This window comes from Cyprinodon variegatus, unplaced genomic scaffold (genome assembly GCF_000732505.1).
Source record: "Cyprinodon variegatus isolate N-32 unplaced genomic scaffold, C_variegatus-1.0 Scaffold319, whole genome shotgun sequence".
NCBI classification, from domain to species: Eukaryota; Metazoa; Chordata; class Actinopteri; order Cyprinodontiformes; family Cyprinodontidae; genus Cyprinodon; species Cyprinodon variegatus.
Genome location: NW_015150772.1, coordinates 151,093 through 175,033, shown reverse-complemented (window position 1 = coordinate 175,033; position 23,941 = coordinate 151,093). Strand labels below are relative to the sequence as shown.

General features: G+C 36.7%; 2 protein-coding genes across 5 annotated transcripts in view; one reads left to right on the top strand and one right to left on the bottom strand.

Annotated features, from left to right (window-relative positions):
- Positions 1-8,202, top strand: part of LOC107090993 (HRAS-like suppressor 3) — a 14,905-nt gene extending 6,703 nt beyond the window's left edge. For 2 of the 4 annotated variants that reach the window (XM_015384674.1, XM_015384673.1), the window contains exons 2-5: positions 2,604-2,664; positions 3,090-3,198; positions 4,819-5,087; positions 7,632-8,202. In XM_015384674.1, the coding sequence (XP_015240160.1) occupies positions 2,650-2,664; positions 3,090-3,198; positions 4,819-5,087; positions 7,632-7,757 (519 nt within the window). In that variant the 5' untranslated portion in view covers positions 2,604-2,649 and the 3' untranslated portion in view covers positions 7,758-8,202. Of the gene's footprint in view, positions 1-1,190; positions 1,287-1,976; positions 1,996-2,603; positions 2,665-3,089; positions 3,199-4,818; positions 5,088-7,631 lie in introns of those variants that run through there. The other 2 variants (XM_015384670.1, XM_015384671.1) reach the window with 2 other exon arrangements.
- Positions 8,203-11,087: 2,885 nt separating this feature from the next.
- scyl1 (SCY1-like, kinase-like 1) lies at positions 11,088-23,141 on the bottom strand. The gene is made up of 18 exons (XM_015384688.1): positions 22,925-23,141; positions 22,262-22,402; positions 19,850-19,972; positions 19,503-19,729; positions 19,333-19,423; positions 18,916-19,071; positions 18,594-18,752; positions 18,385-18,492; positions 17,532-17,645; positions 17,289-17,444; positions 17,010-17,198; positions 16,632-16,707; positions 14,436-14,633; positions 14,168-14,316; positions 14,005-14,088; positions 13,541-13,849; positions 12,061-12,136; positions 11,088-11,543 (listed from the first exon to the last, which is right to left on the bottom strand). The coding sequence occupies exons 1-18, from the start codon at positions 23,030-23,032 to the stop codon at positions 11,419-11,421; spliced, it is 2,589 nt and encodes an 862-aa protein (XP_015240174.1). The 5' UTR covers positions 23,033-23,141; the 3' UTR covers positions 11,088-11,418.
- Positions 23,142-23,941: the final 800 nt, after the last annotated feature.

The window sequence follows — 23,941 nt, the reverse complement described above, 5'->3', positions numbered from 1 at the left end:
TGTGAGGCTATAAGTGATTTACTTTTGTGTGTTTTTGTCAGGCAGAAATGTATTTATACCCCCTTAGGGTGTAAGAGGTTAATAATTTATTTTTTAAACAAATATGGACAAACATTTATTTCTCACCATGAGACACAACCAAAGTAATCCATCTGTTAGATATCTGTTGAAAAAAATGTAGCCATGGAGACTCTTTGTGATGATTTATGACAAATCCTAAATAATGACATTAGAATTACAATTTTAAACTGATAAAACCATCTTTTCAGATGTTGCCTAACTGCAGAGCTCCTTCAGTAACAGACTGCTGCACCCTAAATGCACCAGGGAGCTTCATCACAGATTATTCCTCCCAGCAGCTTAGTCAATTATATAACATGCTGCTGTCATTTTCCACATCTCTGATGTTGCTACTATTTTCAAATATTCATCACTGTAAAAATGTCCATAGCTGTATATTTTTGTTATTTATTCTCCAGGTGCACAGTGTTTATATTGTTTAAAACAATTTACCGTACAGTATTTTATTTTATATTTTTCACTATTATGTTATTCTTATACACTCTTCTGAGGTCCACATTTGTGTGACTATTTTTTCGATAATATTTTTGCTGTTGTAAACGCCAGAATTTAACCGATTGTCGAACAATAAAAGGATCTTCTATTCTATTCTATTCTGTTCTATTCTATTCTATTCTGTTCTGTTATATTCTATTCTGTTCTGTTATATTCTATTCTATTCTGTTCTGTTGTATTCTATTCTATTCTATTCTGTTCTGTTATATTATATTATGTTCTATTTTATTCTATTCTGTTCTATTCTATTCTATTATGTTCTGTTATATTTTAATTCTATTCTATTCTATTCTATTCTGTTATATTATATTCTATTCTGTTCTATTCTATTCTATTCTATTCTATTCTATTCTGTTCTATTCTATTCTATTCTATTCTATTCTATTCTGTTCTGTTCTTTTCTTTCTGTTCTATTCTATTCTATTCTAATAAAAATTGAAATTTGTTTTTTTAACTCATTAAAAATGTTTCTTGTTAAATAAAAGAAAATTTGATGTAACACCGTAATAGAACAGAACAGGGCCAAATTTAAATTTATGGTGTACATCTGATCCTGGGAAACGGACCATGCACCATGACGTTTGACGCATGATGCTGTAGAGGTCACGTGACCAGGACCAGCAGCTGATCGCTCATAGCTGAGCTCTGCTGTCGGCGTCAGTAGTGGCGCCGTGCATTTCCAAAACAACAACCAGAGCCCATCATCTCAGGTAAGAGCAGCTGTATCATAGCTCCTCCATAGTGACCGGCTAACATCAGACTGCGAGGCTTTGCTGCGGCGTTAGAGGGCTGATCTGGGATCAGCGCAGCGGTTCATGGATGATGTAAACACATCGGAGCTATTTTCATTTAAATATTCACGTTTCCTCATGCGTTGACTTAAAAACTTTTTGTAAATCTTTAAATCAGGAAATTATTTAACAATGCTCGATTTAAACCATTATGTTTATACAGCAATACATATTTAGCTATTTTTCTATTTTTGATTTTATTACACCTTAATATTAGCTGTTGCCTAGCAGAATTGATGTTTTCCACAATAGTTTATGTAATTAAGACAGTTCCTCTGTCTGGGTATACATTTATATTATATATATAATGTTCTCAAAGAGAATCCTATTAATAATTATATTACCTAGAGGTTAATTCATAAAGCTCGCTTTTATTTGCACACTGATCCATTATTCCTTTCTGTTTGCATAAATTCTCTGTTCTAGTAAAGTTTAACACCTAAAGATAAAAAGGTACCTGGCCGCATTCAACAAATATTTGTTGAGAGTGAGCGAGGGTGTAATTACTGAGATAATCTATTTTCTTTTCAAAATCTGAGGTGCTCAAACCAGGAATTTGCATTTCAGGAATGGAGTGAAAGTATGAAACAAACCAGTTTTCTTAAAAAGATGTGATGGAAGAAGGCAGGTGATTGTCATTTGGTACTTTTAATAACTGTAAATGATTGTAGACTCATTTACAAATAATAGTAATGATTGTATAAATGAAGGTGTGTGGCAGGTGTAAATGTGTACATTGTAAAAATATTTCTTTGCTCATTAAATGGAAAATTTGAGTAGTATGGACTTGTAAGTTAAATAGGAATCGGGGCTATTGCCTATTATTCCTATTAAATGGTGATGATTAAATACGTCTCAGTTCTTCATACCTCTGTTCAGACATACACAATAAATTCTACCTATAACAATATACATGTTATTACAACATTTGCATATTAAGTTTTTTATTTCTTTTTTATTTTTATACATTTTTTATACATTTCACATATTTAAAGGTATGGTGGAAGATAAGTATATGTAAAATACAGATCTGTTGTGCTTTATCATGTTAGGGTGGTTGTAAAGTAGGCCTAACATTATATCAATAATGCATTTTATTTTATAATGCGTCTTAGTTCTAAGATCAGTTGACTACTTTATTAAACTGATCTTAGAAATAAGTAGTAAGTATCTAAAGTTTTCAGCTGTTATGATAATTTGTATTGAAGGTATTTTTTTCTGCACATCTTTAAACAGAAAGTGAAAGGATTTCAAGCCACGGCAGATTAAACAAACGGCTGACATGGCTCCAACACTGGTAAGGAAGCTATATTTAAATAGAAGCTTGTCTGATGTCATGTTTTCCATCTTGTATAAAATATGATGAACACAACCTGAAATATCATTTTAAAAAGCAGAAAAACAAGTTATTTGTACGTCTGGCTGAATGTGCAGTCATATCAGGATGAGTTATGATTATTACTATACCTCTGTTTTCTCTGTATGTGTTCATTTTATTCTTCAGGTAATATACCTTTAGAGTAAAACATAAAAAAAACAAGGTTGTCCAAATGTTAATGTTTTTTTATGACTGCATCTAATTTGATTAAAAATGTTTTGTTTATAAAATGACCAAATCCACCTCTTGTTTTGAGTCCAGTCAAGTCAAATGTTTTGCATGTTAAAAAAAACCCACAGTCTGTTGCAATGTTCAACTTCTCTCTGTCACTGCTCTAATCCCAGTTTGATGAGAAACCCGAGCCAGGGGACCTGATTGAGATCTTCCGTGGCACTTATCAGCACTGGGCTCTGTATGTGGGGGAAGGCTTCGTGGTTCACTTGGCGCCACCCTGTGAGTTAGCCAACACAGAGAACTGGTTTCCAGATTCCAAACTGAATATAAAACAGCTTATGAGCCGGCATGACGACAATGGCATGTGCTTTTTTTAGACTAGAAGGAAGGTTCAGATTATTTTTTTCTTTTTCTCTATATCCAAAACAACTTTATTTAAAAACTCAAACAATAGTTATTATAGTAAAGAAAAACTCTACAGAGTTTCTAAAGATATTTCAAAACAGCCTTTCAAGACAAGGATGTTTGATTTGTATAATCTCAAAGACAAAATTATCAAACATTTTTATCCATGCTTTTATTGTTATTATTGTTGTCAATTCTAATCAAGAGGTCCACACAGGTCAGAGTTTCAAGTAGGAAAGTTAAAGTTTTTCCACCAATCCCATCCTCAAAATCCCAAATGGCGATGTTGTACATATATTTGAGGAAAATCAGAAAAAAAGTAACTATTTACACTCTCATTGATTTCTATCAGTCACAGGCGGTGGAATATAAGATCTACTGATAAGCATGTTGCTAACAAATATGAAAGCATAAACTAGAGAATCATCTTATTAGATTGAATTGCTACTAACAGTTAGCCTGATTATTTAGCAGTGTATAGAAAATCCCAAAAGCCTTTAATATTGGAAGTAAACATTTATGTTTGGGTTCTTCCTGTTAAGGCAGCTCTCACTTTGTGCTGTAAAAAAATGTACGATTTGATGCCGTTACCTGGACTTATATGGGTAGCTTTTTAAGGTAGTGTGGAAGATTTTCACAAACTTTTAAAAAAAGACCTGCCCTCTTCACTTAAAAAAAAGTGAATTGGGCAACCCTGTACCTGCTCCTGAGAGGGTACGCCTATTTAACGCATGAGAGTGCATGCACGAGCCCATTACTCCTCGTGTAAGATCTGTTTAAAAATTTCAGTTTGCTCATAGAAGCTTACTTTCCAAAAGAAGATTTGCTATTTTTCCACTCTGTCAGACGAAAATGGGGACGAGCACGTAGGACAGCCTTACGTAAACAAATCGCCACGATAATTTGACATTTAGGAGGACCACTTATTTTGATGATCCACCTGGAAAAAGAACATGTTCCCCTATACATTTAACCAGCTGGTACTTAAAACTACATTTCTTTTTTTTAAATACGATACAACTGGAACATAATCATCTTAAGTTAACCATGTAAAAGTCTGAGCTGATTTGATTCGATATTTCTGTTTCTGAACTGGATCTGTTTGTCTACCAGTGTTCACTGGAAGTATTGAACTAAATTAAATCAAATAGTATAGAAAACTTTACTCTTTGTCCCATTTTCTCTTTTTGTTTAAAGTGTTCAAGGTGGAAAAAATGTATGATAAAATTATTGGGTGTTAAGGATCTTAATCCTGATCACAGAGCAGTTCATAAAGGGAGGCTTGAGGTGAACCGATTCTAATTAATGGGTTGGTTTGTGATCCTTGACAGTTTGGTTTTGGCTGCCTCTACTTTTTAGTAAAGTCAAAACATTGGGTTTTACCTCACATATAAACTGTTCCTGAATTTGTAACAATAGACAATACACCAATGGTCTACTGTTGCATTGTCTATTGTATTCTGCAACTTTAAATTCAAGTTTGTGTTTCATCAGCTGAAGCACCTGGTGCCGGCTCCAACAGCATGATGTCCGTCCTGACTGAGAAGGCAATGGTTAAGAAGGAGGAGCTCTGGGATGTGGTGGGAACAAACAAGTGGAAGATAAACAACAGTCTGGATGATAAGTACAAGCCCCGTCCGCCTCATGTAATTGTACGAGAGGCCTGTAACATGGTGGGTCAGGAGCTGCCCTACTGCGTCTTCAGGGGAAACTGCGAGCACTTTGTCAACGAGCTGCGCTATGGCAAGGCAGAGTCACGGCAGGTAGGGGTTACAGGCAAGAGATCTAGACAATTTAATACAGAAACATATTTGGCCTTTAACGCAACTGGACACAATTTACTGAGGTCCTGATGAGATGTGTGTTGTATAAATTAAAACAACCCCCAAAACAGTTCGTCATCATCGTCCACATATGGTAGTGCCTGTTTTCTTTGACCCAAGGAAGACACAACAGTTCTTCCAAAATGGAGACATTTTTAACTAATTCACCACTAATAAACTAATAGAAAGCTCAGATTTTTCTGTTTCAGGCTGTAGTAAATGATGATCAGCATTTAACCATTGATTTACAACCCTTTCATGGTGTGACTCAGACAGCTCCACCCCTCTCTTACAAAAGAAATTTTCAGTTTAGATCTGTATACCACTATGAGTCATGGAAAAACCTAAATCATACACAGATTGTAGTCAGGACTCTTTGAGGCATTAGGAGTACTGATCACTTTGGGTAGTGCCAAGATGGCCTCTTTACATTCGGAACTGCCTTAATCCTTCTTGGCATAGATTAAACAAGGTACTGGAAACCTTCCTCAGAGAGTTTGGTCCACATTGACATGATAGCATCATGCGGATCCTGCATATTTGTCGCACATTCCACCGCATTCAAGAAGTGCTCTGTTGGACGGAGATCCACCTCATAGTTGGACGTGTTGTGCTCTTCTGCTTACCTCATTGTTACTGTTTCCGTTCCATCAAATCAGCATTTGCGTCCACAGAATTCCTGGATTCACTGGATATCTTCTCCTTTTCAGGCCATTCTCTATAAATCCTAGAGATGGTTGTGCGTGGAAATCCAAAGTTTCTAAAGTACTTTCTTACTCAGTGTGAATTGCAGCAGTTCTTTTGTCTCCATGCCTATATGTGCTGTATTGCTGACCAGACATTTTTGTTAACGAGCCATTGGAAAAACTTAGAACATCACAAGATATGCATCATTAGCACCAGTTAATTTTCATAGATATCGAAGTCTTTCCAACACATAAAACTATATATAAGAAAAACAACTATTCAGAAACAGTTAAGCACCACATTATACTCCTGTGAGATTTATACTCAAGGAAATAGTCTAATTTAACCAACATCTGTTTTTCATCTTGTTTTTACGGCACTAGTGCCTCGTTTTTCTGACAGCAAAGAGTGTATGAGAGAAGGAGAGGCATGCGGCAAAGGACCACAGGCCAGATTCAAACCCGGGTCGGCCGTGTCTAGGACTAAGGCCTCCGTACAAGGGTCGTGCGCACTAATCACTGCGTCACATATATGCTCTATCTTTCTTTTTAGTTGATGTGTCCCACCCTCAGTCTGATAGATTTATTGTATAAGGCTATAAATTAGGGTGTTGGCCTTCCAACCTCAATGATTTTTGTACAAAGATAAAGCGTAATAAAAAACAAATGAAGAAATGCAAAATGTTACTTGTTGATAATTAATAATTGAACCGGATATAAAACAACATCAATATGGTGTATTTCAAATTATGTGATCCATTTTTTCCTTTTTTACAAGATTAACCTTTCTATTACATTATTGTAATACTTTTAGATGTTTGATTAATTTCCCTTCAGAAACCTCAGCATGGTTGAGGAAAAAATAGATATAAAAATATATGTATGTGTGCGAAGCACTGATCTTTTTTATTCACTGGATAGCCGATTGGTTGTTATTAGTACATGTTGCTGCGAAGCCACCAGCCGCCATATTGGTACTCCCTAGTTAGACCGGTCGGAATGTAAACAATATGTGCTCTAAAGCATTGAAAAACAATATTTTATCATTTTCTGGGGGGCTTAAGACTTTTAAAATAAAGATTTAATTCATCACTTTGACACACACTTGCCGTTTCATAGCATCACTATCATTTATGGTAAAAAATATGCACATCACATTGCATATTCAGTACGAAATCCATGAAGTCTATAAATCATGTGATAGAACATATATAAATCCATCACAACAAAATTAGTTTGTTAATGGAGCATAATAATATTGTAGTCAGATAATAAGAACATTACACACGCACACACCCACTATCTGATGACATCTAATAGACATGTATTGATTACATTGTTATGGCAACTACATTTCACATATAATTTCAAGATTTTACATCAAGACTGAATTACAAGTGCATGTCTGTTATTAATATAGTATTTTTCTATTTGCAAATTGTATATATATATATATATATATATATATATATATACATACACAATTTGCAGATAGGCATATACAGACAGGCAAACAGACAGACAGACTGATTGATTGATTGATAGATAGATAGATAGATAGATAGATAGATAGATAGATAGATAGATAGATAGATAGATAGATAGATAGATAGATAGATAGATAGANAGATAGATAGATAGATAGATAGATAGATAGATAGATAGATAGATAGATAGATAGATAGATAGATAGATAGATAGATAGATAGATAGAATAGAAATTTTAGAAATTTAAGAATATTTTTCCCCCAAAATAAATAATTCAGTTTAAGTGAAGCTGAATTTCTCTCCCCTGCAGGTGCAGAAGGCCGGTGAAGTTGTGATGGTGGCTGGTATGGCTGCTGCAGTGGGTCTGGGTATCTGCGCTCTTGCCGGGGCTCTGTTTGGAGGAAGCAAAAAGGAAAACAAGGAGGACACCAAGTGACCGAGGTCCACAGTGGTTTATTCTGCAGCTATGAATAACTCATTACCAGCGTAGCCTAAAGGCCACTCAGCACAACTTATTACTGATAATTCTGCCTAAGTGACATACAGATACTATCTGTGATTTTAACTGGAACTGACTGACCTGTTAGTCTTCCCCACTTTGTCTTTAACCGTTCATCAGTTGATCTGAAAGGTTCAGGTTTTCATACAGGTTTAGGTTTTCATACTTTTCTCAGTTCAAGGGTCTAAAATTTCTACAGAGGACAAAGTCTTTTTACTCATAAATGTGCCATTAGAGAAAAAGACCAATGTTAATAAAAATTTCATACAATATTTTGAAATATAAACATTGTACTTTTTTGTAAATACAAGAAAAAATTTGAAAAGTGATAGTAATAGAAGTACAACTATAAAAAGGAAAATGTAAATCTTTATGACTTATTAAGTACCGGTAATAATTATATAAATATTTTAAATGACTGATGTTGATTAAAAATTTGTCCTAATGCTCACCGAAATTGTCTTCCTCTGACTTTCAAGTGTTTGTTAATAAATAGCTTGTGTGGAAGTTAAGTTGATTGCCCTGTCATTTTTCACTAAGTGTAATTTGAGATAAATAAATGAGGTTAAAATTTTCTGTTTGATAGGTTATGTTTGAAAGCGACTTTTAAAAGCCCAGGCAGCCACACTTGAAAGTCATGTTTATTTGAAGTAGAAGGAAATTCCAAATCTTAATACATTCAAAAGTTCAAAAATGCTTGAAGAAATATATCTCACCATCTAATGTCTTGAGATGTGGATTTTTCACAATTGTATCTGTATTCTTTAATGACCAAAAAAGCTAAATTAGAAGCTCAAAAAGGAATGAAATAAATGTAGTTTCTTTTTTGGCTTTTCTTCAATAAATCAGCATTTTTTTATATAACCCTGCTCCAAATGTGCCGCTTGATAGGATCCTCTAACTTAAATGGTATGGAACAGTTGAAAAATATTATTTTATCTCAAATCAAACCTAAAAAAGTAATAAAAAAAAAGAAAAAAAGAACAAAAAATTATTTTCTTTAAATGAGTGAAAAATTTATTATTTTTCTGTTATTTTCTTGTCTCAGTGAGATAAAAAGTGTATACTCTTTATTTTATACCAAAAGTGATTTGTTTTTTTTGGTTTTTTTATCTCAGAATTCATCAAATCCAAGCTTTCCCAGAAGATATGTTTTGACCAAGATCCAGTAGCTGTATTTAGATTAACCAAGATTTTGAATTTATCATTTACATATATTAGTAAAATATTAGCTTATTTTAGCATAATTAGTTATTGGGATTTTTTCTTTTATAAGCGGGTAGTAAATTTTAATAGAACTGATACAGCAAAATTACCCAATAAAGCCAACTTTAGCCTCTCGAACTCCGGATTCCAGAGATTTTTTTAGTCAAACTGAACAGAGAATCACTTCTCTTTTCTACACAGTGGCTTAAAAACCTTCTTTTAACCAGTTATTGTAGGTGTTGACAGCTGCAGGCAGGAGGGATCTTCTGTAGTTGTCTGTCTTGCACTGGATCAGTCTTTGAAGATAAATAAGGAAGAAAGTCTAATCGATAGGGTATCAGTTACAGTTCATCTCCTAATGGGTATAGGACATTTAGGAAAACACCCACTATTTTATCTTCTGATCTATGGTCTGTAACTGCTCATTAAAATATCTCCCAGACTACAGCTTGTTCTTCTCACTTGACTTTTAAAATAAATCATAGAAAGATGTAAAAATATTCCTAAAAAATATTAAATTCTTTTTAGTTAATCTGATTTTTGGGGATAAAGCATAAATTCCCATTAAATAAATTGGTCTATTTTGTTTTTATTTACAATTTCTTTAAAAAAAAAAGTTATATAATTGAGAAAACAAGAAAAGAATGTGAATCTTCAAACGTTGAATAAGATTTATCTGTAAAAGCACATGATCTAGTCTTTGGCTCGTCAATGCAAAATAATGAGATTAGCTAGCAGAGAAAATTAACTTTAGATTTAACAACCGTCTCACCCAAGTATGAAAACTTGAAATATGTGGAAATGGAGCGTATTATAAAATATATTTTTATTGACAAAAAGCACACATGCTCTATGATTTACAATGCGGCTGCTGTTGAATGTGTCCCTGCATCCAATTTGACCAAAACCAATTTTAGTCCTGACCAAATTAGGGAAGACTAAAACTAAATATTTTTCCTGTAAGTTGTGACTCCTGGTGACGTTTTGTTAATGCAATTCTCCCCCCAAAAAAACCTCAGAAGATATTAAATCATCACGAAACCAAGAGGATGTAAACAGTCTGTGGGTTCTACTGTATTTCTTTAACATAGACGTCAAATTATTGTTGTATTAAATCAGAGAACGCACTAAAGAGGTTGAAGTAAAGCTCAAGATACATAAGAAAAGGAAAACGGAACTTTTTACTGAATTAAAAAAGATCAAATAAATTGGACAGATGTATAATTTAATAGTTTTATTAAGGAACAGTACACATGCACCATGATTGGACCGGTGACCCTCTTCAGACCATGAGCACACAGCTTCTAGCATCTCATCACCTGAACGTCCACATCCAGAGCCTCAGCCCCTGCAGCAGCCGTCACCGTTTTCCTGCCGACATCATGTCACATCATATAGACACAGAAAATAAAAGGCGACAAAGAAACCTTCAGGTTCAAACAGTGCGATGCTTTCAGAAGTTTAAGTTCTGTCGTTTAAACGGCGAAGATGCAGGTTTTGAGGGGTTCACTGTAAGGATAGATCTGTAGCTAACTAGAAAGGCACAAACCAGAAAATAAAAACATAGAATCCACTCATACCAGTATGAGCACTGAAAGTTGCACTGGAATTTTTCTTTTGCATCAGCAGTTAATCTGCTATGCTAATACAACTGACCCCCGAAAAAAATCCCAGAATACATTGCTGTAAACGGACCATCGTTTCTGTCATCAACATATTTCTATTATTCTCTTCGCTTAAGATGTTTCATTTTCCCTTCAAACATGACAGAACCAACACCCCCTCACAGAGTTAATACAGTGCTATATGTGCAACATGAAGATATGTATGTAATTTGTTGTCATGGAGATTGTTAATAGGCCACACAGGTGCATGCATGGACTGCTTTACAGTCTAAAATCTGGATCAGATCGACTAAAAACAGTCAGTGTGTGTGTGAATACAGAACGTACTGAAAAACATCCATCTCACCAATACAGAACGTTCTGTTACATATATTCATCTTAAAAAAAAAAAAAAAAAAAGGTAAGAGTGAGGGTGTATTAATTTAACTTAAAAAAAAAAAAAAAAAAGGTAAGACATGATGCACATGGTATATACATTTACTGTACAACGGTAACTTTATGATGGACGAACATTTTGTTAAATAAAGTCTATTGCAGCCCGCTTAAGTCTCTTTGGATTTTCTGTCACTTTTCTGTCTTTACCTTAATTTCTATCAGTCCTTAAAAGAGAAAAGGCAGAAAGTCCAAAAGCTGGATTCCAACAACCACCTTCTTCTCAGTATCCTTCCTTGTTCAAAGAGCTGTTCAGTTTCCTGTCTTGTTTTCTACTGGAAACTCCTTCCACTCTGGTCTCTGGTTCATGTCGCAGCCTCCCTGTTGGACCCGATTCAGTCCAGCTTTCGTGCTCCAAGTTTAAGAGGCCCTTTAGCAGCTTTACGTTCGGCCCGTTTGGCCTCCAGCTCTTTTCTCCTCTCCTCTCGTTTCTTCTTCGATAGCTCTGACTTGCTGAGATCTGAGTTAAAACAATCATTTATACTTAATGACTGAAGGAGAACAAAGTTTATATAACAATTACAGATGTATTTACTGTATAAACTATTTCATTTATTGTTAAATATTATTTTCCTTTACAGTTATAATAAACTTGGTCTAAATACACAAATTCCCAGTACAATCATTTAGATTTGGTTGCGATCTGACAAAAACGTGAAAATATTTCAGTTTCAATGCTAACTGGCCTTCTTTCACAAGCTGTTTTTGTCACCTTCAGTTAAATGGAACTAGAACTAGAATAACTTTGGTGCCATAATGCCAAGTTAAGGTTCTTAACAGAGACAGAGAGCACAGCATAAAAAAGCTGCCAGTTCTTCCTGATATCTTAAAATGTTGAGAAATTCCCCTTAATATGTGACGCCTTCATTTTAGTGAGAACCTGAAACTTTGATTTCTGAAGCTTAATAGCACAATGTTAGCACTTTAATATGTCCTGCATCAAGGACATGATAAGGGATCTCAGCTGAAGGACTCACTTTGGCCTCCTTCCACAGACTCCCAGCTCTCGGTCCCCCAGTCTCCTATCGTCTCTGAGCTCCAACCTTCTCCAGCCTGTTCAAAACAGACATAACAACAACATCAGTGAGAAGGCTGCATTTCTATCATAAACAGCGTCCCAGCACTGTGCTTGGACCATATTAGAATTATTTAAGTGTTTAGATGATTGCTGGCAAAAAAAAAAGAAAAAGTTAAAAGGCAAATTTATCTGATTCGGTTTTTAACAATCATGGTGGCCCACACCTTTTTAAAATAAACACTATCTGACCGCAGCAGAAAATACAGATGAACAAATGTATCTTTCATTTTGTTTAAATTTATATTCAAACAGGTAACAGCGAATCAGGAATAAAGAATTACTTTTAAATTAAACCGTAAAACTTAATAGGATTTTTTAAAAATATAAAACAGCATCAATTTTCCCCATCAGATATTAGTATTATAATTCCTGTAAATCATAACATGTATTAATGGTTAGACACATAGATTTACCAAAATATATAAGCTGTTTAAAAGCACTTAGTTGCAGCATATATCAGTTTTTTTTTACCAGCTGATTATTTATACTGTCTGCTGCTAACAGACATGCTGTATTAAATATGGTATTTAAGCCAATAAGAGTGATGAGCAACATGAATTTAGATTTCAGCCCATGAAGAAGGAGCTTTCCAAACATTCTTTTTTGTTTTATAAGCATGGTTAAAATGAAACCGTTTCAATAAATTAAGCTTTATTTTTTATGATAAACTATAAATAGATGTCTGTTATGGCTCTCTACACATACCAGACATTATTTGGAATGTACATATACCACTAAAACAATCTCGTTGGCGCCCTCATCAGGTTAAAAGAAGTCACTGCATCTGATTTTGTGCCATTAGCTTAGTGAGGAATGGTGGATAAATGATTTCTGCAGCTCTACCCAGGGAAGCTGCTCTACACTAACTAGCTCCTCCAACACACCATGGTTTACATTTTCTTCATTATAAAAGTACATTAAAATATTTAATGTATTACAGTAAAAAAAACATAAAAAACAAGTGTAAATCATCTCTCCAGCCTAGTATTGATTTGACATTAGTTGATTCAGTCACATGGCATAAGCCAGATTTATAGTCTGTAGTTCAGAAAGTCGGAGTCAGAGGCTCAAACTGGTCCGGCTCAGGGCTAATAGCCTCCTCTCCTCCCCCCCGTTTCCTCTGTCCCTGATGAAGATGTTGGAGAGAAATCCTCCAAATACAAGTTAAATCCCTTTAACATTTTTGAATAATAAATAAAGATTTTTATATCCCAGTACTGATTCAAAACTTAGATGTCTGCCATAAATTCTAGTGCTACCGAAGCTCTGCAGATGACAGAGCGATGTGACCCAATGATCCACAATGAAAAAAACGTATTTAAACATCAGACGTGGGTTTGTATCTGTATCTCCTGGTTTGTTCCTTGTTGGGATCTCACCGTGGTGGCAGACGTGCTTCTCTGCGACACGCTGGCGAACAAGTCATTCTGAGTGGCGCCCTTCCCGGTGCCCCCTTCCCAGTTGTACTCGCTGGCTAATCGGACACCTTCAGGCAGAGGCAGGTTTTTACTGGCAGGCCTCACATCCGTCTCCTCCTCCCCCCAGTCGTTGCCCCAGCCTTCCTCGCCTGCCGAGCTCTGCCCTTGGCCTTCCTTCTCGTTGGACCAGCTGTCGTCAGCGTCCCAGCCTGAACTGCTCCAGTCAGAGCTCTGCTTTTTAACCGCCATAGAGGCAGAGGATCTTCCAGCCTATATGGTGAAAGAAAGATTTTAGCTAAAGCTCAGATTCATTCAACAATACCCTGCACTATTTGAGCTGACGGGTATGATGTCATTAAACAGGTGATGCTTCAATAAGCAGAGAATATAGCTGAATTGAGGATGGCACATAAAGAACCCCTTACTCCTCTATCGCTGGCCTTCTTTTTGGATGATGCCGATCCAGACCAGTCTGTGTTCCAGTCATCAGCCTGAGCTTTCCCTGGCTCCTGGACAGAAAGAAACGGTTAATCCAGCTCAATCCTGTCTATGTTCATGAGAATGTGGCATCAGAATAAATAGGTGTACCTCCAGGCTGCCCCAGTCCTCCTCTTCGTCCCAACGCTCTCCAATCTGCTCCTCATCATTGTCTGTGGCTTCATGGGTCTGAGACTGGTTGGCAGGGTCAGAGGCACTGAGCTGAGCTGAGGGGGATTGTTGGGTTTTATCCTCAGCACCTAAAAGATTGAAATTATTACCACCGTTTCAAACAGAATAAGGATCAGGGGGTTACAGTCCAAACACAGCCCAACATCTGGACCTTCTTAGTTTATCTTAACAAAATAAAAAGCTGTACCTTTACTTAAGGCTGATGCTCCATCAGTGGAGGGCGTGCTGGCGTTCGTCAGACCACCACCCTCCGATGCTGGCCCCCCCTCGGCACCAGGATTATTGCGGATGAGTTTGGAGGTTAGCGAGGACACGCCGGTTACTGCCCAGCCTGCCCAACTAGAGGCAGCGCCTGCTGGCTGAGCGCTGGACCCCACATCTTTCTCTGAGGCAGAGCAGGAAGAAGAACCCAGAAATCAGAGATGCGCTTCCCGTCTTTTTTGTTCCTCTGTTTTCTTGATGCATTTTTCTTTTTAATTCGATTGTTATTGCTACGTTCCAACAAATCATACAGCTCAGCACATATACTGTAACCATAGTGAACTATCTGCAGCAGGAAAACATGGCCACTGTAACCCTCCTCTGATATTAAGTTTAGAAACATTTCCAAAGCCCTTACCACTCCCCAAACTAGTTTGCTGTTTGAAACATCTGTCCCAGGGTTTTTTCTTAATTAGCTCATTGTTTGCTGCTGTTGAGATTTTGTGCTGTTCGGCAATCCTTGACTTTCTGCATCTGTTTCCCATCCTTTCAACCCTTAGACTTCCTCACTCACACTAAGAATTATCTACAGCCTGGTTCCACCCCACTTTTTCCACACTGGTTTCTCCATCGTTCCACCAGAGATGTAAATCCCACCCATCATGGCGATTTGATTCACTATCCATTTCCTGACCCAACGATTCGATTATTTTCCATACCCAAGAATAAACCATGATACGATTCGATTAATTGGCTAATTTTATTTTATTTTTTTTACTTACAGGCTAGACAATGTCTCAAATTTGAAATAAATCAATTAAAGCTGCAATATCGTTATGCTTTTTATTTGAGAAACAACAGCAAATAACAGAAGTAGCAAAGTTTTATTCCACCTAGGCCTATGAAAACCTCATTCACTGAAAAATAATAATGCCTCTGTGTTTATGTGAGTGTGTGTGTGTGTGCAAGCGGAAAGAGGGTAGTGGCTAAAGGAAGCAATGTAGAATTAGCGCCACCTCAGCGCGGGAGTCAGAATTACGTCCAGGAGCAAATGGAAAAAAAATAGACCGGAGGAAAAAAAAAACATAAATCGATACTCTTATGGAGGACGTGTCGATGCATCGGATCGTCAGCTGTTGGATCGATGCATCGATACAAAACGATTATTATTTACACCCTAAGGTTCCACCCCACCTGGTTTCTCCCTGGTTCCACCCCATGTGCTTTGTCACAAGGAGGGGTCGCTGAAAGAATCTAATGGACTTTCTTATTTAACAATCAGGTTATTTAAACTTAAAGTTTGATACTTAAAATCAAGTTGCTCATTATTTCATAACTTGGATTAAAAACAAAATATTTAAACAAAGATTTGAGATGAAAAAATAACACCCCTTAAAATAATATAAGATGAATTACAAAAAATGGAGACTAAAACATTAACAAACAAACTAAGTTTGTGATGTTTTGCTTGTTAGACTGAACCACCACTTTCATCTAGACATCAAAGACATTTCAAAGTAATCTGTTATTATAGGGTTCTCGAAGCTAAAGATGTAGAGAAAACTACATAAACCAAGTTTTATATTCTTTTAGTAGAAAGTAGCTTAAAATGTTTAAACTCTGGGCAATCAGAAATGTTCTCTACCATCCAAAAACTAACTGTTGTTTACCTGAATTGTTTAAACTGATCTGAAGCTGACTGGATATGACATAAATAGATCCTGACATTCCCACACCTAAAACAAGCTGTATGACTGAATTTTACCGGAATAAAAGTCAACTGAATTTGGATCCAATAAAACCAGGCAGGAATTGGACTTGTATGTGTTAAAAGACTGATGCTGTTTGGAGACATTTACTGTGAAGTGATTTTATATAAATAAGATGAATAAAAACCTCTGAAAGTTCAACTTTAACATCAGACCCGGAAATATTTGTGAAAATGCAGCAAATGACTTGAATGTAAACTTTATGTTCTCTAAATATTAACCTAAATAAACAGTTTAGTGAATTTGCTTTTGTTAATCAGACAATCCAGCTTTCAGCTTTTGAAATGTAGAGTAATGGAGGTTAGATGAAGGTTGTAAGGCTGCACTTCTTAAACATACAGTCGGTCCCATTACTTTTTTTTAAATAAGTTTTTCTTTTGCGACTCTGCAGGTTAGATCAGGTGTTTACTTACCAATCTCAGCCAGCTTGCTTGGATCTTCAGAGACTGTCTCCAGCTTGGAAAGGAAACTCTTGATGGCTTTAAAGGCCTGAAAGAAACAGAGAAAGGTTGGCTTGATCTGAGAAGAAGCAGCGTCTGATAGCAGTATGTGTGCAAACGTTCCTCTACCAACTGTCAATAATCTGGGTTCAAGTTCTGTTTCTGTTCCAAAGTTACAAATTATGGTTTTAACAGCTCAAGTAGATGTTTAGGGAATAAATATCTTATGCTTTGATTTCACTGCCATCAGTAAATCTATATCTAATACATATTTTAAATGCTAATGATCAGATTGCATTAAATGATACATGAACAACCTTTTGGACAGGTCAAAGTGAACCCAAACAGTACCTGCTCCCTGACGCCCTTATCAGGATCCACGGTGACGGCACAGAGGGTGGGCAGGATCCGGGCTGCGATCTCTGTAACACTGTAGTAGTTGTGTGTTGCTGCAAAGCCCAGAACACCAGCAGAACGCGAAGCAGGAAACGGGTCTTTAGTTGCTCGAGAGAAGGCAGAGATCAGAATTCTCTGTCGGGTCTGCAAAGAAAAGGACATTTAATACCTTTTTTTTGTGTTTTTTTTTCATGAATAAAAATACAATGAAAACAACCACAGTGTTTGTTTTACCCCAGCGTTGAGGTAGGAGGCGATTTTGCCCAAACACACGGTGGTGTTGCATCGGATCGGGCCCTGCTCATCTCTGGCCTGCAGCCGGGCGAAGTGACGCATGAGCTCTTGGTTCAAGTTGGTCTCATTCAGTTTGGGAGCCAGCAGCAACATCGACTGAGGTGACCAGGATGGAGAAAGATGGAGGATTCAGGTCCAGAAGAGCAGACAAGGCTTCTACATTTGATTCTGTAAACTCCATACCTTAACGGTCTGCTCTCTGATGGCGGGGTTGGTGTCAGTGAAGCCATGAACAACATGAGGGAAAATCTGGGAATTAACAGCTGCCTCGTTAAGATACTGGATAAACTGCTCCATCTGGGAAACAGAAGAGAATAAAATTCACGGTTGGTGATAAATAATCACTTTCAACCTGCCGTATGTGGATGTTCATCGTTATTGGCTAAAGGAAACTTTGATCCCTAAAGCTTAGAGTTTAGTCTAAAATATGGATTTAACTCAATAAACAGATATTCCAGATTACAAAAGTTTTAATGTTTTTTTATTTATTTTTTTCCATACATATGCAGTCAGAATTAAACATATAAGCTTCAATAAAAGGAAAATAAGCCAAAAATATGTGAATACAAATATCAATTGTTGGGCTTCAGAGGAATCACACGAGCCATCGAGAAGCTTTCAGTTCCACTCTGATTTGACAGGGAATTATATTCTAGTTTAAATTATCTGGTTTCTTTGCACAGTAGCAGCTTTTAAATTTAGTCATTTTAATGGGGATGTGGGCTGCTATTTATGTTATTCAATTCTTTAATAGTTTGGATGTTGATTCTGAATCATTTAGCAGTCTGCACACCAAACCTAAACTATCCTCCTCTGAAGAGAAGGAATTGATTCAAAAACTGATAACCACAAAGGATTAGGCCTATAAGCTGGAAGTTAGTAGAACACCAGTGTTACTGTCTCCAGTTAGGCATGGTTTATATTAGTCAATCTAACTTTTAATGTGTAAAACTTGAGTAATAATCCAGGCCTTCCAGAAAACTTCTTGAGAAGGAGAAGGCCACCTTTAAAGGCACTAGTATGAAATGTGATCTACCTGCTGTAGGAGTCGTATTCTCATCGCTCGGTCTGTGGAGGAAAACATCTTCACGATGACTGGAATGATTTTCTGTTGGTATTCTTCTGCTGAAAGGAACTTCCCCACCTGTAACACAGACAGTCGGTGATTTTCTTCTTTCCTAATGAAATTTTTCTGTTTGAAGCTTAAAGAGAGAGTCACAGTTGAATGGAGACATAACATGATACCTTAAATAGGGGCGTTAGGATGACGGCGCCTGCGTTTCCAAACTCAAAGGCTGTGAGCAGCTGAGGCAGGACTTTATGTTTACAGAAGTCTTCGGGAAAAGAGTCTAGATGATCGTTAAGATCCTGAAAGAACTGCTGTTTCTCAGCTGGGTCCTTAATCTGGCAAAGAATAGTTTAAAGATGTCCTCGTCATTTTTAGAAACCACTTTATTTCATGTCAGAAACTCTCTTTTAAATCAGTAAAACTGAATTCAGTTAGCAGACTCGATAGGCCCTGACTTAAAATTTTTTTTGGTTTTTAACTGTCCAAAGTAAAGCTGACCTGGATCTCCTCCAGGAAAAGGTTGCTTTCCACAAAGCTGTTGCTGAGGAATCCTCCAGGAGCCCTGCAGTTCTGGAGGAAGCGGGCTGGGTTGGGTCGAGCCCGGGGATTAGCCCCGACCAGCTCACAGTAGTGGGGGACCAGGGTCTTTGGAATCTGTAGGAAAACAAAAAAATAAAATTAAATCACCAAAATATCAATCAATCAATTAAACAGGGAAATTATTAATAAAAGACATAGTTTGGTAAAAATAATATCATTTAAAACCTATCTACACCTAGCAGCATTTTTTCTTTTATTTTAAATCAAAGATCAAATTGAAAAAAAAAAAAAAAGTCTTAAATAATTTGATAAGGACAAACATGGATGCTGCAAATACATAATAAAAAATGTGTTGGTTATTAGGAGCCATCATACCTTTCCCAGAGATCTGAGGGATGATGTCCGAGGCAGCGGTCCATTAAAAACCTCCCATATCAGACATCCCAACCGCCACACCTCTGCTGTCCTGGAAACCAAAATAAAACCAGATCAATATCTCTGCTATCCACCTGTTAAAATGTCCTTTGAAGGCCCTCTGTCCTCACCATTTCTCCCCACTACTGTTGGGCGTCTCTGGTGGGTCGTATTTCTCCATATCAGGGTACACCGCCTTCGGGCCGGGGAGAGAGACCCCACTGGGGTCACCCTGCTCAGGAGCCACATGATCCAGGGCACCCAGCTTCCACTCTCCTGCCCGATCCACAAACACAGCCCAAATGCCCAGGTTGTTATGAAGCAGGTGGCAGTCATTGACCAGAAAACTCAGAGCTTTCTGTAAGGAGAAAGAAACAACAAGGAATGCAGGGAGAGGATAACTTTTAGCAAATACTGAAGGATCTGCTAAACAAGATGTTCCCTGACAGGATCAGATATTATCTCAGCAGATTCTTACTACTATTTGGTGCAGACCCCAGGAGATCTCCAGTTCCCCGACGCCGCCCTTCTCAGCCTGGGTCTTCAGGTGAACTGCTAGAGGGGTCACCTGCTCGGTGACCACATAAAGGCTCTTATCTGTCTGCCAGAAAAAACAAATAAACAAGGATGAATAAAAGTGGGGTGTTTTAAACCTACAAATATTTGCTCCACTACTGCAGCCTCAACAGACTCCTAAACTTAACAAAACCTTTCAGTTACCTTCCTATCTTAAGGTTTTAAGATATATATATATATAATATTATTTGGGTAACATGTGCGTCTTTAGTTTATGTCAAATGCTTTATGGTTTTAAAAAGACAAAAAAAGATTTACAAATGATGAACTTTATTTATTAATAGTCTAATGTATAAAGATGTGTTAATCTAGCAGTACTTTCTAAGCGTAAAAAAATAAATCTTGAATAAGTCTCTACAAAAACAATAGCAAAAACAAAACCCTGGCATCATTTAATATACTGATTATTGAGCTCAGCAAACCAAAAAAATTTAGATGCTGCTGTTGTGTCATAATAATTAAAATGTTGACTATTTGCCCATTTTAGTTCTTAAAAAAAAAAAAGCTTCACGTAAAAAACAAGATAACCAGTAAACAAGGCTCCTTCTCCTTTTTCATGCTAGTCCAGTCTACCAGAGCCTCCAGTTCTTTGTACCTTAATGCTAATCCTAGCATAATCCAAAGTTGTATAAATGGTGTAAAGCTTTACATGGTGAACAGTAGTGTGAATAAATTGATGCATGGAACTTTTACAGCACAGGAAAGGGAATAGTCAATATGGTTTATAACATTTGGATTGGAAATCATTTGAATTGGAGCGATTCAAGAAGAATTTAAAAGTTAAAAACCTTTTGCAATCAATTCACAGGGCCCAATCCTACATTCTCCATATTTATACAGCAAAGTGAAATACTGCTAGTTAGTATCAGCATTGGATTATTAAAGAGCAACCAAAAGACTAAAAAGACAACAGACATATTTTACAGAAGCACCTCTATCAGCAGAACAGCAGCGTAATCTAAAAAGCACTGAGGTGTTAAACTCATAAAGGTTATAGGGAAACATCCCCTAATAATCCAAGGGTAATGAAAACAAAACATTGAAAATACTTTCTGTATAATAATCCTGTTACAAAGAAGAAGGTTGGGGATGCACTATATATATATATATATATCTCCTATGCACCTTTCTCTTCCTCCAGCACCTTCTTCTTCTCCTTTGACTATTTGAACTGATGTAATGAGTAAATTTCTCCACTGTGAGATCAATAAAGTCAATCAATCAAAGAAGCAAATGGACTTTCTCCATTTATAATCCATTTCTTTATTCAAACTAGGGCTAACACATCTCTCATATTAATCGTGATTAATCGATTATTTAAATAATCGGCAACTAATTTAGTAATCGATTGATCGTTAACTGAAGTAAAGAGACTCTAAAACATGTCTTTAGCTGACAGAGCAACAGTAATTATACAAAAATTGCAACAACAAAAAAAAAATACATAAATATTTTGTATTTTAAATCTTTAAAAAAAATATCCGTTAATATGCCCTACCCAGAACTCCGAAAGTGGAAAAGCTTTTGATTCACTTGCTTAAATTCTTTTAAAAAAATCTTCTTTTAGGATGCTTTTGCTATCCGATTATTAATCGAATCGATTGGCAAAATAATTGTTAGTTGCAGCTCTAATTCAAACATTTAGGACATTTTAATAACCTGAATGGTTTAACATTGTAGATCTACACAGGGAAAGCGTACAGACTTTTTACACATGCAATGTTTGTGTAAAAATGTCACTTTCGAAAAATCTAATATATTCATATATTTCTGTCTATTTTTAAATATTTTTCCAAAAAATATTATTTATGTTAGTAATAGTATAAAATGTAAACATAATTTTAGAGCAGCTTATCAGAGACTTTATGCTTTGAATATTTAATCAGCAAAACGCCTGCATATCTCCTATCAGATGGATGAAGAAATGCACATATACATGGATGGATGGACTGAGACAATGGCTAAAGACCAAAAACCCATCCAGATTATGAAAATAAACCGAATCTCCATCCTTGCGGTGTGAAGCAGCTCTATACTGTAGGATCCAATACAGCCATTGAAGATGTCACATTATCACACACAAACAAAAAACTACCATTAAAAAAATTTAGGAGACAAATGAGGAAGGTGTGCTGCCGCTTAACTAGCCTCTAAAACAACATTACAAATAGAACTGCTCACTCACCTCCCTCTGAACATAAAGCATGGGCAAAAAAAGCACATGTAAGAAAAAGCTGAACATCTTTCAGTGCTGAGGCTTAAAAAAAAAGACTTTTTAAACAAATATATGAACAATATGACAGAAAATGCATACCTCCAGTCCATCTACATATGCTAGGATGTTAGGATGACGCAGGGTCTTCATCCGCTTGAAGGCAGCTTTGGCTAACTGGCTCTGCTGCTCTGTCCCCTGGGCCACCTCATAGACAAACACAGACACCGGATCCCCGGAGGTCTGAAAGAAGCGACCAACGATTAAACTATTAAACAACAACACTGAGATCAGATATTAAATGCTAGAAACGAATCAATCCGTTCATCTCCTGAAAGGAGGAAGTTGGCGCTCAAGTGTCATCTGATCCTGCGGTAAAAACGATGAAGGGGAAAGATGGTCTGAATTTATTGTTTTAAATAAAATGACAGCATTGGAGTCAGCAATCTGTATCAGTTTAAACGCGAGACAGGTCATTTATTTAGACGTTATTGTAAATTAATTCGCTTTAAACAAGGTGACGTGGCGAGAAATGCGTGTCTCTGCAGGAGTAAACACCGATGCTAGCTTCACTTGGAAAGAAAACATCCAGATAAAAAAAATCTACGGTGGCATTGAATGAAAAAAACTAAATCTGAGAACATGTTAACAGTCCGTATCAGGAGGACAAATTAAACTCTTGGTTTTGTTTTATTGCTTTGATGAAAGGCCTTCATAAACAGATGAGCTAAAGCTAACAGTTAGCGAAGGATCCGCAACCTTTACCTTTCTCTTCCCCCGGTGCAGGGTCCATATTCCCGACTTCTCTGGGCTGTCTGGGAGAATTTCATAAGCGAAGTCTTTGACGGGATCCCTGGCGAAAAAGGACCACATTTCACTTCGCTCCCAAACCTCATCAAACACTTACAGAGACACGGCGGCAGAGCTCTGCAGACTGATGCCTCAGAAGCGGCTAGTTGTTGGCTAACGGGGTAACTCAAATTGGAGCGGATGAAAAATAACTCCGTGAGAACCACGATTCACAACAATCGTTCCGGAAATCAGTTCCGTCTGTTTTTTTAACAGTACCGGTCATCTTCCAAAAAACTACTTTAAAATTGACAATATTTTTTTTATCTTTTAGATCATCTGACCAACTTTTAGTATCAGACAAAGATAACCACAGTTAGTAAACCAAAAAAAAAAGCAATTAAAATCTTATTTAAGGGGGAAATCTACAACAGACTTTGCCTATATGGAAAAGTACATGCCCAATCAAATCATATCTAGAGAAATTCAAGAGCAGACCAGCAGCAGCAATTGGTCTCTGTTACTCTTGAGTTGGTTAGGAGATGGCCGCTCGCACTGAGCCTGGTTCTGCTGAAGGTTTCTTCCTGTTAAAAGGAGTTTTTCCTCTCCACTGTCGCTACCAGCATGCTTAGTGTGAGGGATTGCATCCGAGTCAATGAGTCAATGCAATCAACCGGTTTTCCTTAGATAGAAAACTTTGAATCAATTTGACTGTATGATCTGGTGAACTGTAAATCGTCTTGAGATGACGTGTTGTGAATTGGTGCAAAAGAAATAAACTGAATTGAAATTATGAAGCCACTGCTAATGCTTTTGGACTCCTGCAAACCACAGTATACTGTGGTTGGTCTGCATTTACCAACTGGCTGACTGTACCTTAATGTACTTTAATATATAAGTCAAATGATGGTTGGTGTGATGTTCTATGTAGGTGTGCTTGTTTTGGTGTCAATCAATCAATCAATCAATCAATCAATCAATCAATCAATATGT

Excerpts from the sequence above, each read along its gene's own strand:
- scyl1 (XM_015384688.1), bottom strand. The coding sequence starts at position 23,032 with ATGTGGTCCTTTTTCGCCAGGGATCCCGTCAAAGACTTCGCTTATGAA. Across the intron at positions 19,730-19,849 it reads GGGGTCTGCACCAAATAGTA|AAAGCTCTGAGTTTTCTGGT; the intron begins GTAAGAATCTGC and ends TTCTCCTTACAG. Across the intron at positions 18,493-18,593 it reads TCCTAACGCCCCTATTTAAG|GTGGGGAAGTTCCTTTCAGC; the intron begins GTATCATGTTAT and ends TCTGTGTTACAG.